Source organism: Rhinatrema bivittatum, chromosome 16, assembly GCF_901001135.1.
Source record: "Rhinatrema bivittatum chromosome 16, aRhiBiv1.1, whole genome shotgun sequence".
Classification (NCBI taxonomy): Eukaryota; Metazoa; Chordata; class Amphibia; order Gymnophiona; family Rhinatrematidae; genus Rhinatrema; species Rhinatrema bivittatum.
The window spans coordinates 33,839,366-33,856,219 of record NC_042630.1 but is presented as its reverse complement, the minus strand read 5'-3'; the positions used below and the strand labels follow the sequence as shown (position 1 = coordinate 33,856,219).

The following is a 16,854-nucleotide window of genomic DNA, read 5'->3' as shown; positions in this document are numbered from 1 at the left end:
AGATTGGTGAAACATGACATGCCTTCATGAAATTCATACTCATTGTACTGTTTCTTCCTATGTGTTTAGCAATTTTAACCTTGAAAATTGTCTCCACAACCTTACCCAGTATTGCTCTGTAATTTCCCAGTTTTCCCTTGGAGCCTTTCTTAAAAAGATTGGCATCACGTTGGTCACCCTCCAGTCTTCTAGAGCAGGAGCACCCTCGCCAGTGGGATGGGCCCTGCTGACTCCCTCCTATTGTACTGTCTCCTTTCCTTGGCTTAGCCTGTCCCAAAACTGGTGACTGCAGTTCACTGCAGGGACCTCGAAGTGACTGCAGTCCAGTGCTGAGGTCCTGATTCGCTGTGGTACATTTAATAGCAATGGCTCATTTTTGTAGTGCTACTGGACAAATGCAGAGCTATATAGACACTTAGTAACTTTCCAACCGGTGCATGTTTGCGTGCGTACGCGGCCATTTTACAACCAATGTGCACGAATGTTATAAAACAGCCTGGCTGCGCACACGAGTGTGCGCCACATTTTAAGCGGGCGCGCCCATCTGCAAGCCAATCCCACTTCTGCTCCATAAATCGGGGATTTTAAAAGGAGCCCACGCTGAAGCCATTTCCAATTTTACCAGTTTGTCCCCAGTTCACCCAGTCAGGAGAGAGTCCTCCAAACCCCGCCTGGTTTAATAGCTTTTGCTTCCACGGTTAACTCCGACCCTGGAAACCCCACGGATTTGCTTAGTGTTTTTTTTGTTTTTTTTAACTTGCATGCCATCCGTAGCAGCAGGGGACCTCGGCGTGTACAGGGGCGCGTAAGTATTTACGCTCACATCTCTGGTTCCCGCCCATGGCCACGCCCACTTGTTGCAGTCTTTGGAGATGAGCGTCCTGCGGGAGATACGCAAGTATCCGGGAGGCTTTTAAAATCCGCTCGGCGGGTGCAAGCTCCGACTTATTCGCTCATCCCCTAATTTGTGCGCTCGCTGGCCTTTTAAAATCTACCTCATAGAGCTTAATGTGGAGATTGCAGTTCTTCACACAAAATAACGCCACCTAGTTTATTGGCCTTCTTTAATGGATTTTATTATTTATGCACTGGTGTTGGTGCAGGCTCCCAAATAGCTTGGTAGATGATGAGATCCGCTCAGGTTGCATAGTAAGTTCTAAGATAGAAGAATAACCAGAAATAAGTTTGTAAAAAAAAAAAAATAATAATAACCATATTGTGTGCTCCCTGCTCACCTGTGCCCATAAAGACGTCATGGTGGCTTTGCAATCATGGAGAACAGTGGATTCAGCACAGTGTTTGCTCGGCGTCTTCCTGCCTTTCCTCTGGGAGGCTTGAGGTGGTGTCCATGGGTTAAGGGTTTGATCTTCCGAGCACGATCTCACTTTTAAAATTCAAAGGGACAAAGTGCACTGTACACTGTGACGCAAGTTCTTAACTCTATCCCCGCTCATGGAAAAAAAAACAAAATGAAGAAAAGAAAACTTTGACTGAGGCAAGACAGGAGCAACTTCAGCTGTTTGCCAATGAATAGAAGCTGCACTGTGACAATAGGGTAGCTGGTCAGTCACCACAGAGTAATCATTCATCCTGTCTCCCACTTTCAGGACACTCTTGGAGGCTGAGAGCACAAGACTGAAAATGCCTTTGACGGACTACAAGCTAGCAACCACCTTCAGAGGTAAAATTAATGTCACAGCTGCTCCATGAGGCGAACCGCCCTGAAAACATTATGCTTGCTCTATGTGTGGGAGTCCTCAGGCAAGCACTGATCTCTGCCTGGTGATCTGGCCGGTTCGTGGTTGCTTTTTGCACACTTAAATGTTCATTTGCGGAAGGGGACTTTTAATGCTGGAATGTTGCCTAAGCTGGGTAACCAGGGCTGGTAGACATACTGGGTCCTAGGGCAGGAAACTAAGAAATGAGCCCAGCCAGTCCCACCTCAGTGCGGCTTTGCCAGTTGGGTCCCAGGCAATTGAGGTGCTTGCCCCCCCCCCCCCCCTAAAACTGGCCCCGTGGGCAGCGGATAGGAAGAAGAAGGCTAGCTGAGTCTCCAGCTGACGTGAAGTGATATTGTAACTTATGTATTGGAAATAATAGGAAAAAAAAGGCTGGGTCCAACTACTGAAGTGCAGAACCTTTGATAGGCCCCCATGCTTATGGACACCCTGCTGTCGTAGCAGCCCAGTCCACAAATGGCCCCAGCCAGCCTGTCCTCCCCCCCCGCCCGGCTTCTGTGGCAGAGAGCTGAAGTAGGGAAACGGCGGGGCCTGCACATCTGACCCATCTCCCTCCCCTTGCTGCTGGCCCATGCTGCGGGGCCTGGCTGTAGGCCGCCTGAGCGGTGGGACTGCCACGGTGGGGGGGGAGGGGGGGGCCTGCTGTGGTTGCACCTTTCGCATCCACCTAAATATTTGCCTTGATAACAAACTCAGTTTCAAGTAATAAGATATTTATACTTGGAGGTTCACCGTTTCTCCATGGATGAGGCATTTTTAAGCCAAAAATTAGGTGTTCTGTTTAAAGAAAGAGCAGAACAGACAAAATTATGCCCCTTCCAGCTAATTTGCATTTTATCAGGTCTCAGTTTGTCGTATGATTTGCCTGTTCAGAAACTGAATGTAGCCAAAAGCTACAGCGAGGAGCTATATTTGTATAGAGAAGCACAAAGAGATGAGTTTTCAACGGGATCCAGCCAGATAACTAAGGCATTCCCCAGCTATATGGACTGGGGTGAAATACTGCACCCAACTCAGCCACTAAATCTAGTCATAGCCATGAGAAAAATGGATCATCTTGGGAGGGGGGTGGGGGGTGGGGGAAATAGTTTGACAGAAAGGAAAAGTGCACAGACATTGTAGGTGCAAGGGATGAAAATTCAACCTGTGCGAGTGATTCAGAATTGCCCCTATGAAGTCAGGGCTGGATTTAGGCATAATTAGCATAGTCAAACACCTAGGGTGCCAAATTCTGAAGGTGTCCAAAACCTGGGACTCATCTCTGCTGCTCTTTGATTTCTGGGGATGAAAACCTTCACCTCTAGTCTTCTGCTATGGACGCCATAATCTTAAATCCAGTCCTGCATAAAGTATATGGGCATTGCATCTATGTGCAGTATGTAGAGTTATTAGTTTAAATTCATGCAAATAATGCTAGTAAAATGGATACTGAACGTCCTTGTTTTCTTTTCGTGCATTTTCAGAGGCCAAGCAGGAGCTGAACTACAGCAAGTTGCCGGCTGTGAGTCCCAAAGCCAGAAGAGCGGTCTCCAGGGAGTGCAGACCGAACTCCACCACCTTCCAGAGGGAAGAAAGGAGAGCGCCGCCTAAGAGAGCCCCGAGTGACTTCCTGAGCATAAGAGCCGCCATTTCGCCGAAGGGCGGAAGCGCAGTCACACGAGAGTTCCAGAAGGTGAACTCTGTCCTCCAGTCTCACGGCCTTAAACCCACTGGCGCCTCCGGCCTTGGAAAAGATACCCCCATAAAAACGGAGAAAGGGCGGGGGGCCGCCGGGTCGGACGAGGCAATCACCGAGGCTAAAGTGGAAATGATTTCCAAGCCACTCTCCCAGGATTTGTCGGCACCAGATGGGGTGCCGCCAGGAGCGACAGAGATGGGCGTCTTGCCAAGCTCTGACACAGCTCCTTACCCCACAATGGAAAGCGCAGAAAGTGTTTTAGAAGCAACGGTGCATCAAACTCTAATGGAGGAATTCCATGAGGAAACAAAAGGAGGCAGCAAAGAAGATCAGATACCATGTGGTAAGGAGGAGCAGCTTAATGGGGAGATGATGCCAGATTCACCCTCTGCTGCACGTTTAGCCGGTGAGCCACTGGAGGAGACGTTGAAGGGAGAAAAAGAAAGGGACGAAGAATTTAATCAGCTTAATTCTTTTGTGCCCGAGACTGAACCTAGTTTGCTTATAGCAAAGGAGGCCTTTAATGAGCTATTTGCCTACGATTCTCATTCAGTAGAAACTCATGATCTATTTCCCACACACACAGAAATGACTCGAGAAGAAGAACAGGTGGAAGGGCAGGAGAGTCAAAGGGCAACAAGCATGCCAGAATCAAAAACAGAGCCGGCTAAAGAAGCCGAGACTTCCAAGCATGTTCCCAGCGACCAAGGGTACTGTTTTGAGAATCGGGCTCAAGAAGCAGACCCAGAGAAATCCATGGATGTGGAAAGTACTTACCCAGAGAAAATAGAAAAAAGCACGAAGGCACAAAATATCTCTGAGCAAAAAGAAGTGGCATCAAACATTCCATTCGCTGATCTCCGCGAGGATGTCAGATCCCTTCAGCAAGGTGCATTTGATGAGGAAGAGCCTAGCTTGTCAAGCACTGGAAATTACGCAGAGTCCGAAGTGATAAGCCAATGTGTGGTGGAAACTTTGAGCAAAGACCCCAGGACATCAGCAGAAACTGAACTGGACAGTCCCAATACGAGCAGGAGTGATCAAAACAGTCCAAGTAATGCAGAAGTAGATTTAGAAAAGTTTGATGGGCAAGAGTTGGATTTTGAGCATTCAAGTAAAGGAGTGTTAGAAGGTGAGAGAACAGATGAGCAGGCAACTATTTTAGGGGGAAATGAAGATTATGCCTATGAAGTACAAAAAGAAATACTAGAAAGTGAATTGTTGATGGCAGGGATCCAAGCAGATGAAGCTGACAAACATCATGAAATATTCCTTGCAGATACACAAGAAAAAACACTCCATGTAGTAGCAGAGCAAGATAAAAATCAGAGGCAGGAAATGTTGGTGGATCAAAAGGACATTGATGTAGAGAGTGCAGCAGACATAATAGAAATGATCTCAGAGCAGAAGGTACAAAGCAGAAGAGAAAATGCTTTGGCTCAAGAGGCCTTAGACGTAACTAAAGATGGTACTGAAGTACATGAAAATGTGGATCTAGAAGATGATGTATTGGGACAAAATAATCAGACTGAGACAAGTAATGCTTTGGGACATGAGACCTTGAAAACAGATGAGACTGTTTTAGAAAAAGAGTACACAGATGTGATAGAAAGTTCCTTTGAGCAGGATATCTTGAGCAATGAGAGTATAGTAGTGAAGGAGAGTGCCTTGAAACCGGAAACCATTGGAAGTGATGAGGAAGATAAGTGTCAGAGATGGCTGCCAATAGAAAGTGACTCAAAGACTGAAGAGAGTAGAGCAGACCATTTAGAAAGTGAAGAGGCTACAAATGTTAACTTTCCCCATGAGACAACATGGGGAGATCATTTTGTAGCAAGTGAAAGAAGGAAAGAGAACGCTACTGATAGGCTGGACAGCTTGGGTCCAGAACTGAGTGTAATTGCTGATAAAGAGGATGCAAAAGACAATGTTGAAGACACACCAACAACAGAGTACAGAAAACCAGTGCAGGAAATGGAAACCAGTGCCAGCCTTGTTCAAGAAGTCCAATTAGAGGAATATATGGATATCACAAGACAGTACAAGGAAGAGGAAAGTGCACCACACATTAAAGAAACCTCAGACCACAGAGCCAGTGAGGAACAGACTGTGGCACTGGATGACTCTCAAATAATAGAGCAGAATAAAGAAATGCCCATAGGCTTGGAGTTTCAGGAGGATCTCCATGAAGAACAGGAGAAATTAGGTGGCAGTGCCTTAACCTCCATTGCGTATCAGATGAAAAGTGGATATTCAGAAATGGAAGACTCAGTTGAATTTCAAGATGAACTATCACTAAATGAATTTCATGAAAGCGAAATAAAAGAGCAAGAATTAGAAATCAGTAAAGAATACATATCGGAGCAAACTTTGCCAGATACTACATCCCTCCCTAGTTTTGATGATGAGAAAATGGATATAGATATAGAAGCAAACCAAGCTTTGACAGTGACCGAAGATAAGAAAGATGATGATGATGATGATGCATATCTTCATACAAAAGGTACAGTGGATTCTGTTTCCACAGCAGAGGAACTTTCATTTTCATTGAAGGATACCCAACTCCAGATAGATAATGCATCTAGCCAGACAACTTTCAGAGTTGATGAAGACTTAGAGGATGAACTTGACTTGATTTCAAACAAGAAAACAGAGCTTGCAGAAGATAACCTGACATTTGATCACCACCAAGGAATGCATTATTCAGATGATACTGAAGCCTCAGATGCTTCATTAGTAAGGGATGAACCATCGACTGTAAAAGATGACCTTAAAAAAGACAGTGAGCTTGATTTTTCAGAAACAATGACAGAGAGACTTGTGTCTGAAGTATCCTCCAGTAAAGTAATTGTGTGTAAGCAGAATGGGGAGCAGTCTGATGTTCTGGCTGATAAATCTGATGACGATATTGAGAAGATCCTTGAAGAAACTGAAGACAGTGAAGCAAGCAAGGTGAAAGAATCATATTCAGAAAAGAGTAAGCAAGATGACCTAAGTTTTGGATTGGAATCCAAACAAGATGATTTTTCCAAAGAAGAACATGATTCCATGTACAGTGGAACAGATGATGTGGAGGTTGAAAAAGAAAGCACTTTAGATTTAAGCTATGCTAGTTATGTTGAAGCTGAAAACACCCAGAGTGTGTCTGCACCAAACACCTTAGAAGATGTCTTGCACAGAAGTGAAACACTTCAACTGAACGAAAAAAATGAGGCTGTAAACCCAGACTATGAAGGCTTAGTTTGCTCTGATGACGAGGAAGAGGAGTCACAAAATGTGACAAGAATCGATTACAGTTCAGAGCTAGACGTCAGCAAAAGAGGTCACCCAGATGGAAAAACTGGTCTTGATGAAGTAAGTCATTGTGATGATAATCATGCTTCAAGCCCTTCCCATGAGCTGGAAGATAAAACCTCAGAAAATGTGGAAGACTGTGACCCATTACCAACAGAAGAGCAAGCGGTCGGCATCCATGCAGACTTATTGTCAAGTTCTGATATTTTGAACCAATCTGATGAAACTGAACATCCAACACAAACTGAAGACATTGCTACAAAACAAGAGGAGGTTCTGAGAGACTCTTTATTCAATACATTGGAAACGGGGACAATTCTGGAGCAACTAGTTGTCCAACCCACTGAGAAAGCTTTGTTGAGTGAAATGGAGTTTACAATGGAAAATAATTTTGAGGAAAAGAATAACTCTAAAGAGCCAAGTATACTGCATACTGAAATACTGAATGGCTATTCGTACCTGGAGCAAAATCAAAAAACAGTAGTGGATGATCAGGGAAGCACTGAAAAACTTGACGGTGACATAAATACTTCTAGGGAAGAGGTATTTGCAAAGACCATATTAACCCAAGAACTACAGGAAGACAACATTCTTCCATTTCCCACATCAGAAGTAAAGAGTGATGGTCTTTTCCAGACACTGTTTGAAACATCAGACAAAGAAGAGAAAAAGGTAGAAGAGGCCCTCTTCTTGGCCTCAGATGATGAGGAAACCCAGTATGGTCCCGAAGGTCATAGGTGTCCTGAAATTGAAGGAACAGAAGATGATCTCTCCAACATAATTGAAACCCCATATGTCAAAGGAAAATATGTTTATGATCAGCATCACAGAACAGGGACAAATCATCAAGGAGATGAGACACTTGGAAGGCCAGGCACAAGGTTTCATCAGGAGAATGAAGATTCGTGGTCATCGGAAGACGACTGAGGCTTACTCCATATTTTCAGTTTTGTGTTCTTGTTTAACCTAAAATTACACGTGTGGGATGAGGTGTTATTATATTATTGATCTAGCAATCGGTTCACCTGAAAGTTTATTAGCCCAGTTTAATGACAATCGGAAGCAGAATTCTCAAACTCTTAACCAGATATTGATTCCTGTTATTTGTTGTAACAGTTTCTTACCATCTCCATTTTTGTACACAGTTTGTGAAGATGCAAGAAGCTGTGTACTTACACAGTAAAGAATTTTTTACACTTTTGAAATATAAAAAAAATTGCCTCAATATTTACAAAACAGAGGGACTAAGGATTTAGGTTAAAGGATTTCCTTTTATTTGAGAAAAGATATTTGTAGAACACAGTGGGTAGCCTCCATTTTGTTTTTGACCCCTTGATCATTTCTTTACAAATAAACTCTACCCTGATAGGTAAGGTTATATTTTATTGCTGAGGTACTGTCGTTTTTTTTTTTTAATGGAGGGATGTTGGGGGAAGGGTTGCCCCACAGTTTCCTCCTGATGTATGGACTTCAAGCTCAATTGGAATTGACCTTTGGGCTAGGGCACCATGAGCCTTCATTCCCAACTATCTCGGATTTAATTCCCTCATTTTATATCCCTTCCCAACTCATGTAGTCCAGTCATTGCAGTGACAATCCTCAGCCAGGGGGCCATGCACCAGAAGCCCTGTAATCGCCAGCCCTAAATCCCACCACCAAGTGTTATCGTTGCGTGATGACTGGGACACCCTCCTACCCCAGGGGGCTATGAGTGCTGCCTCTGCAGCATCCCTAACTCGAGGCACAGGAGAGCTGACCCGGGCGTGGAACCCGGGTCCCCACACATGGCAGTGCATAGCACTACCACCGGACCAGCCCAATTTCTGAGGTACAGATATTGTATTTTATATTTGCTACTTAGGACTAAGCAGTTTTTCTTTTACTGCAATTGAACCATTTAGTGCAAAATGAAATTTTATACCTGCATGAAGTTGATTGGGTTACACCTTTCGCATTTAGACCATAAGCAGATATGCTTATTTTAAATATATTTATTTTGTTTAGAGTATTTGAGTTAGATCTTTTATGAAAGAAGATATGGCATCTGTCCTTTTTACTTTTTTAACTTCAGATGTAGTTTAGAATTCACCAGCTGTTACTTTAAAACCAATGAAAGACAAAACAAGGAGTAGAGTGATGCCTTTTCTGCTGGCTAGTCTTCTGTCAGCTGTTTCCTGGGGCTATTTCTAGAGAGAATGCCTGCTCGGATGTTGACATGTGCACAGCTGCCCGTACACTGTAGCAGTGGTTAAATAAATCTCTTTGCCTTTTGTACCAAGTTGCCTTCTTTATTACCAAATGAGTTTAAGAGTAGTAACCCCTGCACTGTTGAGCTACTAATACAAAAATCAAAGTATTATTCTTTTATGCATTCTCCTGGTACCTTGGAAGGGTACCCAGCTACCCAATAAGCACACATATCCAACATGTATTCAGTTGATGAGTTCACAGTTCATCAAATTTTGTGCACACAAGCAAAAGAAGATGCCTAGGATGTGAGAGGGAACTACCATGATTGGCAACGTGTATATTTAGCGGTAGGGCATACAATTGGAGGTTACTGCATTGATTTGCTATTTGTAGACCAGTTTGCTTTTTCGTTGACGTCAGCTGGGCAACAGTACGCATTTACATTATGAGCCTTGTTTTGTTGAGCCCTAGCAGGGCTACAGGTCTGCTGTAAGCAACAGGAAGAGCATTGGAATGAAAACGTGTAACCCAAAGATTAACCAATTTTTCTTACCCGCTGATGTCAGTTATCATTTGCAATTGACAGAGACACTGTAATTTCCATCGAGTAGCTCAGATATTCATCGTCGGCATGGACTATTATATACTTCAGCAGTATTTTTAACCCATTTGCCAGCAAATAGACAGATGGACTGCGCCAGCTGATATATACTGTATCATGTATTCTGTGCCTTGAACATGATGGAATAAAGCAATCAATGTCCTATCTAAAAATGCCTCAGTGTCTGAAATCATTATGTGTTCTTCCCTTTTATTTCATGGTGCCCTAAGTCATAACTGGGAGCTTCTGTTCTGTTCATTTCCATTTTTTGGATTCCAGCTTTCCACTTGTCTTGCACTCTTAGTTCATGGGGGTAGATTTTGAATTTAATATTGTTTTCTGATTCAGACATCTATTTTTTAGGAACGGCTATCATGCCCTTTCAGTAGGCAGCTCTGGCATCCAGCTATAGTTTAGTTAGTATTTTTCCTTACTGTTGGAGGCTTATTTGAAGAATGCAGCTGTGATGTAGGTTTTTTTTCAATGTTTGTTATTGCCCTTTCTAGATAGAACAGGGCTCGATTTTGTGCCCTTTATGTGGGAATGGGAGCGGGGTCAATTATCATTCTGGTAAGCAGCATAGTGGTTGGGTCCATGGGCAACAAAGCTGAGGTGTAAAACTCATTACACTACTAGACAAAGAGAGCTAGAAATAGATACTTGGAATTTGGATAGATAATACAACATAGTGTGACTAAAATGCCAATGATGTCATCCCTCTTAAAATTTAGTCAAGTCAACAAAGATTAAAATGGGAATTTAGTTAATCTCTTTCTCAGAGATGCAAATGATTTTTTTTTTTTTTACTTCAGTACTGAGCTTGGATACATGAAAGAGCATGCAGTCGAGAAACGTTGAGATAAGATTGTTGTCACCGAGTTGTTCCAAATCAAATCAGCGTTTCCTCTGCTTTGGACCACCAAGTTGGCTATTATATCTTCAGGTCTGATTTTCAAGTGCCAGGGATAGACGGTAGGCCCTTCTGAAGAGCTGGTATGTACAATCTGGGGGGGGGGGATTCAGAGTTTAGAGGTGGGGGACAGCTCTACTTTCTCAGTAAGATGATCCCGGGCAACGGAAGACATTGGTCACAGCCTTGGGGCCCCCGGAATGAAGAGATTAAAAGTCGAACGGCCTATCACAGGGACCTGGCACTCATCCCAGTAAGGGAGCCCATTGGAAAATAGGGTTTTCCTGCCCTTTCAGAGAGGCTGTGGTTTTGGCGCAAGCTTACTGGCATTTTTCAAGTATTTTATATTTACTTCCAAAAGCAAGATAAAAAACAAAAATATGACAAGTGATTAATGAGTTCATTCTGAAAGATAAAAAAAATAAAAGGAAAAATTTAAAAGGATCATTAGGATCTTCGTTTTCAGTTTATGTTTTGTTTTATCTGGGAATTTCAATGTTATACTTTAAATCAGCGGAAAAATGACTTTGTTCTAACGCACAGGAGAAATCTCAGTGGGAAAAGTAATTTTTTTTGTTATAATATTGAAATTCCCTCGTGAAATAAAATAAAAACTGGAAATGAAGGTCCCTAAGAACCATCATCAACCCTTCAGTGGCAAGTTGCATTATGACAATTTTGACCCATCAGGTTATAGGAAGGCTGCAAAGAAAAGATTTTACTGGGAGCCAGCAGGCCTTTCCTTTTGGAACTGTTGAATGGGAGAGACCCTTTCTGGTTTGATTTGCCCTCTCTTAATGTCCCTTTAGTGTGGTTTGGTGTTCCCTAGACATGGTCACCGTCCATCGCTAGCTTCTCTGTGAACCAGGGAATGGTATTTCCTCCTAGCATTCTTGCAGCACCCTCTTAGGTTTATAGTAAGACAGGTTTCTTTGCTGTCTAGGCCAGGCACCAGCCTTATATGGGTGCGGGCTGGAGATTCCAAACCTTTTTCAGCAGATAGAATATTCTAGAACAAGAGGGCACAGTATGAGGTTCCAAAGGCCGCAACATCAGGAAATATTCCTTCACAGAAAGGGTGGATATGGTGGCGACAAAACCAAGAATGGAATTCAAGAGAGCCTGGGAGAGGCATAGAGGAGTCCTAGTGGTGAAGACGTGAAAGCCAGAGATCAACTTTGGTCTATGACACTGAATCAGGAAGTAAACTGGGGCAGACTGTAGGGTAGTCACAAAATAAGAGAGCACAGACCCCCCTCCTTATTACACCACAACACGCATATATAGGGAGTCCAATAACACCAGTCTGAGAGTTCTAATACATCATATCCTCATATAACAATTTATTCTTAATTATCTCACTCAATTAAAGAGCAATATTGATACAATACATATACAGAATTTTCATAAATGTATCCATTAATACATACGTTAACATTGATGCAAAGACCTGTGCAACCTGATATACATCCCACCATAACATCAATAACCCAAGTACATTAGCAGCAACATCTTAAAATACCCCATTTCAGCCATTCATCCACACACACTCCCCCCCTTTTTTTTTTTAAAAACCACCTCCTGTCTAAGATCACCACTACTTGTCAGTTGAGATTCTCTTCATTTGATTCTGCTCAACCTCAAATACAGTTTGTGTGGGAGCGATCCTCCACGTGGGGGGGGGGGGGGGGGGAGAGTGTGTGTGGATGAATGGCTGGAATGGGGTATTTTAAGATGTTGCTGCTAATGTACTTGGGTTATTGATGTTATGGTGGGATGTATATCAGGTTGCACAAGTCTTTGCATCAATGTTAATGTATGTATTAATGGATACATTTATGAAAATTCTGTATATGTATTGTATCAATATTGCTCTTTAATTGAGTGAGATAATTAAGAATAAATTAAGAATAAATTGTTATATGAGGATATGATGTATTAGAACTCTCAGATTGATGTTATTGGACCCCTTATATATGTGTGTTGTGTAGACTGTAGGGGCCTTAACATCCTTATCTGTCATCCTCTTTCTATGGAAGCCAGCATAGTGGATGTAGCAGTCATCCTCCTTTCTGAAACTGAGGAGGACCAATTGCAGTATAGAAACCAGAGAATCTGACTGCAGATAAGGCCTGTTGAAGCCCATCCCAATCTCTATCCGCTTTCACTCCTGATGCAACGCCGTAGACGACCCCAGCTGATCTCTACCTTTCCTCTTGCCTTTTCACAATCAGGGGGTCTTCTGGGCTCATCCCAGGCTTTCTTAATCCTGCTACCTTTTTTGGTTTCCACCACCTACCCTGGCAGGCCATTCCATGCATCTACTACCCTTTCCCTAAAGTAATACCTTCTAATGTTGCTCCTGAGTTTACCCCCAGGACCCTTATTTGTTGCTTCTTATTTGTTCCATTCTTGTGTCTTATTCATATCTTTGAGGTATTTATTATGACAGTCTTATGTACTGCTACCACTGATTATTAGTCTGTTTTAAGCGGTATAGATCCATAATCCCTCTCACAAGGGTGATTTCTGTATAAACAATGTAAATAACAGCACACAAATCCTTCCCTCTCCTCTGCAGTATGCATATTTTGGTCCTTAAGTTTCATCTCATAGGGCTATTAGTGTAGACCCTGCACCATTTTGACAGCTCCTCTCTGGACCGCCTCCACCCTTTCACCATCCCTGTGAAGGTACGGACTGCAGAATCGGGCACTCACCAGCAACCTGAGGCCAGGCATTCTTATTTTTTCTCTACTAGTTATGCCTATCCCTAGCCTCCCTCTGGCTCTGGCTGCCACCTTATCGTGCAGTTTTTGCTACCTTGGGGGTCATCAGAAGTCTCTTTCCAGGTTCAGCAAATGCATGGTTGTTTAATAACCTATCTGTAAAGCAGTTCAAGAAGAAATGAAGTGATCTATAAGAATACTATACCATAGTGTGTTTCGGACATCACATCAGAAGACGGTGCTTCTGTGGTAATGCACATCAGGTTCACTGGAGAATTCTTATATTAATCCAATAAATAGTGTCACAACCTGCAGAGAACTCTGGTTTTTTTCCCCCAAGGACCAATATTACTAGCACACTTCTGCACTACAAGGGAGCGTTATAAAGGAAAAAAAATGACCTAAAAGACACAAACAGCAGCGATGTCTGTACGCTGGAGGTACAAGGCTGCTAGAGGACATTTTGGGGGTACTCACAAGAAGCCAAGGCAAAGCACCCAGATATGAGGCTGTGGCAGATGACAGTTCGGAAGAGATTCTTGCCCATCACTTAAAGGTGAATTTTAAAAGCCTGGAGATACACGCACAAGGCGCTTGCCGAGTGGATTTTATAAGCCGCCCGTGTACATGCGAAACTCCCGCTAGGGGCACAAGACAAACGTGTTTTGAAGGAGGCGGGGTGCGGGTGTGGTCGGTGGGGTGTAGGCTTTTGGGGGGGAAGACCATGTAAGTTAGAAAACAAAAGCAAAGAGGTGACCGGGGTTTTAAAGATCGGGGTTAACAGGGTAAAATGGAATATATTTAACTGGGTTTGGGGGGGTTTAGGAAGTCCTGGCCCTTACCTGCGCGAACTGGGATCAGGTATCAGCGTGCGCGTCAACTAAACCCCCCCCCCCTTACACATTAGAAGCAGCATTTGGGTGCGTCCGTGTAAAATTGTGCGCCCATGCGCGTGTTACGGTCTATTTTACGCCGTGCGCGTGTATACGCGCTGATGTTATAAACTGGTCGCGTCCCTGGGCGCGAGACGGCGAATGTGCGCACATCTGCGCCCGCGCGGCTGTTTCAGAGTTTTACCGTCTTAGGATTCGTTTATTGGAAACCCTGAGCTCGAGTTATCCAACACAACTGCTGTGCATTTTTGGAATACCATGACGGTGTATGTTTAGCTGTGAGGGAGCAGAATGCAGCTGACTCGGGGGGGTGGGGGGTGGGATTATTTTAAGCTACGAAGGGGGTTGCCTAAACAATGTGCCACATGACCTTGGCTGATGCAACCCGCAGACACGGCACCAGCTGGAATGTATTTTAGTAAGCAGGAGAAATTAAGATTTATTTCATGCCGCTGCGACTCTGGTGCCACAAGGGCAACAAAGAGAGAATGGGCAGAGTCTCTTTTAAAAAAGGATTTGGCCAAGTTCTTGCATGGAGGAAAAGTCCATCAACCGTTATTAACCAGATAGGTCTGGGGGGGAAAGCCTCTGCTTATCCCTGGTCACAAGCAGCATGGAGTCTGTGTGTACTGTCTGGGATCCTGCCAGGCACGCGTGACCTGGATTGGCCACCTTTGGTGACGGGATACTGGGCGTGATGGACCCTTGATGTGACCCAAGCATGGCGGCCCCTATCTTTCAGTGCACATGCTTTACTATAGAGAACCCCAGTCAGGTTTCAACAAACGAAAGTGCTCCCCCAGGATTGTATGAATGGTGTATCATATTCAGAATTGATAAGATTACATAGCATGGAATTAATGGTCAACAAAAAAATAAATCATGTACATTTTCATTGGACCATGAATACATTTCTCAACTGGCTGTCAGGAGCTGATCTCCCTGCATCAGGTTAACCAACGCAGCAAGCACACACTTATTTGTCTTAGATTACTTGAAATTTATGCTAAAGCTTTCTGATGAATTTAAGAAGCAATGCAACCTTCTTCTCAACACTGCCTTTCTTAGGTAAGACACTCTCTCCCTCCCATCCCATCTTGGTTATGAGGGTAATTGAGATTTCCTGATGACCTCTCTCCTGACAGCTAACTTTGGAACCAATAAATATATGTTTTGGGGGTTTTTTGTGGGGGGGGAGGTTAATAACCTACACACTTGTCCCTTGGCAGCTGGGCAAAGCTCACTAACTCAGATCACATACGGGCCGATACAGTAAAGTCTGCGGGACAGCGGGCGAACGCCCGCTCTCCTGTGCACGCGATTCTCTATTCAAATGAGACCCGAGGGTAAAAACAGGCAAAAGGAGGCACTAGGGACACTAGCGCGTCCTTAGCGCCTCCTTTTGGACCGGAGCGGCGGCTGTCAGCGGGTTTGACAGTCAACGCTCAATTTTGCTGGCATCGGTTCTCGAGCCCACTGACAGCCACGGGCTCGGAAACCGGACGCCAGCAAAATTGAGCGTCCGGTTTTCGACCCGACAGCCACGGGCCGACTTCAATTTTTTTTTTTTACTTTTGGAAACTTTCTGGACCTCCGACTTAATATCGTCATGATATTAAGTCGGAGGTTGCACAGAAAAGCAGTTTTTACTGCTTTTCTGTGCACTTTCCCAGTGCCCGAAGAAATTAGCACTTACCTTTGGGTAGGCGCTAATTTCTGAAAGCAAAATGTGCGGCTTGGCTGCACATTTTGTTTTCTGAATCGCGCAGGAATACCTAATAGGGCCATCAACATGCATTTGCATGTTGCGGGCGCTATTAGGTTCGGGGGGGTTGGATGGGCGTTTTCGGCCCCTTACTGAATAAGGGGTAACACTAGCGCGTCGAAAATGCGCGTCCAATGGCGGGTTAACAGTGCACTCCGTCGGAGCGCACTACCCGATAGCCTGCTGAACAGGGCCAGTGCTTCCATTAGGCAAACTAGGCCCGTCAGCTAGAACACCAACATTTTAGAGGTGGAAAAACCCTGCCAGCAGGAGGCATAGAGGGATGCTGTGCCAAAGCCAATTCAACCAAAGAAGAAAGTGCTGTGCTGAAGCCACTGTGGCCTGGTAGGAGGGAGGCTCTGTGCTGGAGCTGCCAACAATAGATAGGGGGAGGGGGTTGTATGACCAAAGGCTTGCCTACTCACGCACTGGCCCTGCCGCTGAATGACTTACAGACAATAAAGGCTTTCAAAATAACCTTGAAAAGCGATCAGTTACAAATTGCTAGATCAAAGAAGATAATCCTTCCCAGGTTCCCGGTTCTCTTCGGCTCATAACTGTGGCAACTTTTATCAGCTAAATCTGTGGAGCGACTCTTGGTGATTTCATGCAAGCGAGATGTAATGTTAATTGTGATATGCAGTCCCTTTGTTGGAGTGGACCAAGCCAAGGATTGAGCCTTCAGCTAAAAATGAGGGAGCGTCATTCTAGATAAGGGGGGGCCTTGGAAGACTTGAATTGAGTTGGGGATGTCAGCGGGCTCCATTTGTTTTCGAGACAGGCTGGTTCAGTCCTGGTTTTTCTCTTTCCTCCCCCCCAAGAGCATGTAGGGACTTGTAGTTCCTGTTTTTCCCAAGGGAACTAGGCCTGCTGGAACGGGAGTGAGGGGTGAGGGGGAACACCAGGACTGGATTAGCCAGTCCTGAAAAAAAAAAAAATGGAACCGGTTGTCCAACCATAGTTTTGAGCTCATGCAGGGTCGGCTGAGATCTGAAGAAGCTGGGATATGCGGCCCTTTTCTCTCGGCTCACCAGGAAGCCAGCCTACAATGGCAC

At 44.3% G+C, this 16,854-nt stretch overlaps 1 protein-coding gene across 1 annotated transcript in view; it reads left to right on the top strand.

The window, feature by feature from the left end:
• NES (nestin) overlaps positions 1-9,669 on the top strand; it is a 32,775-nt gene extending 23,106 nt beyond the window's left edge. Inside the window, exons 3-4 of the mRNA XM_029580748.1 lie at positions 1,608-1,681; positions 3,203-9,669. Of these exons, the coding sequence (XP_029436608.1) occupies positions 1,608-1,681; positions 3,203-7,638 (4,510 nt within the window). The 3' untranslated portion in view covers positions 7,639-9,669. The remainder of the gene's footprint in view (positions 1-1,607; positions 1,682-3,202) is intronic.
• The last annotated feature ends 7,185 nt before the right edge of the window (positions 9,670-16,854 follow it).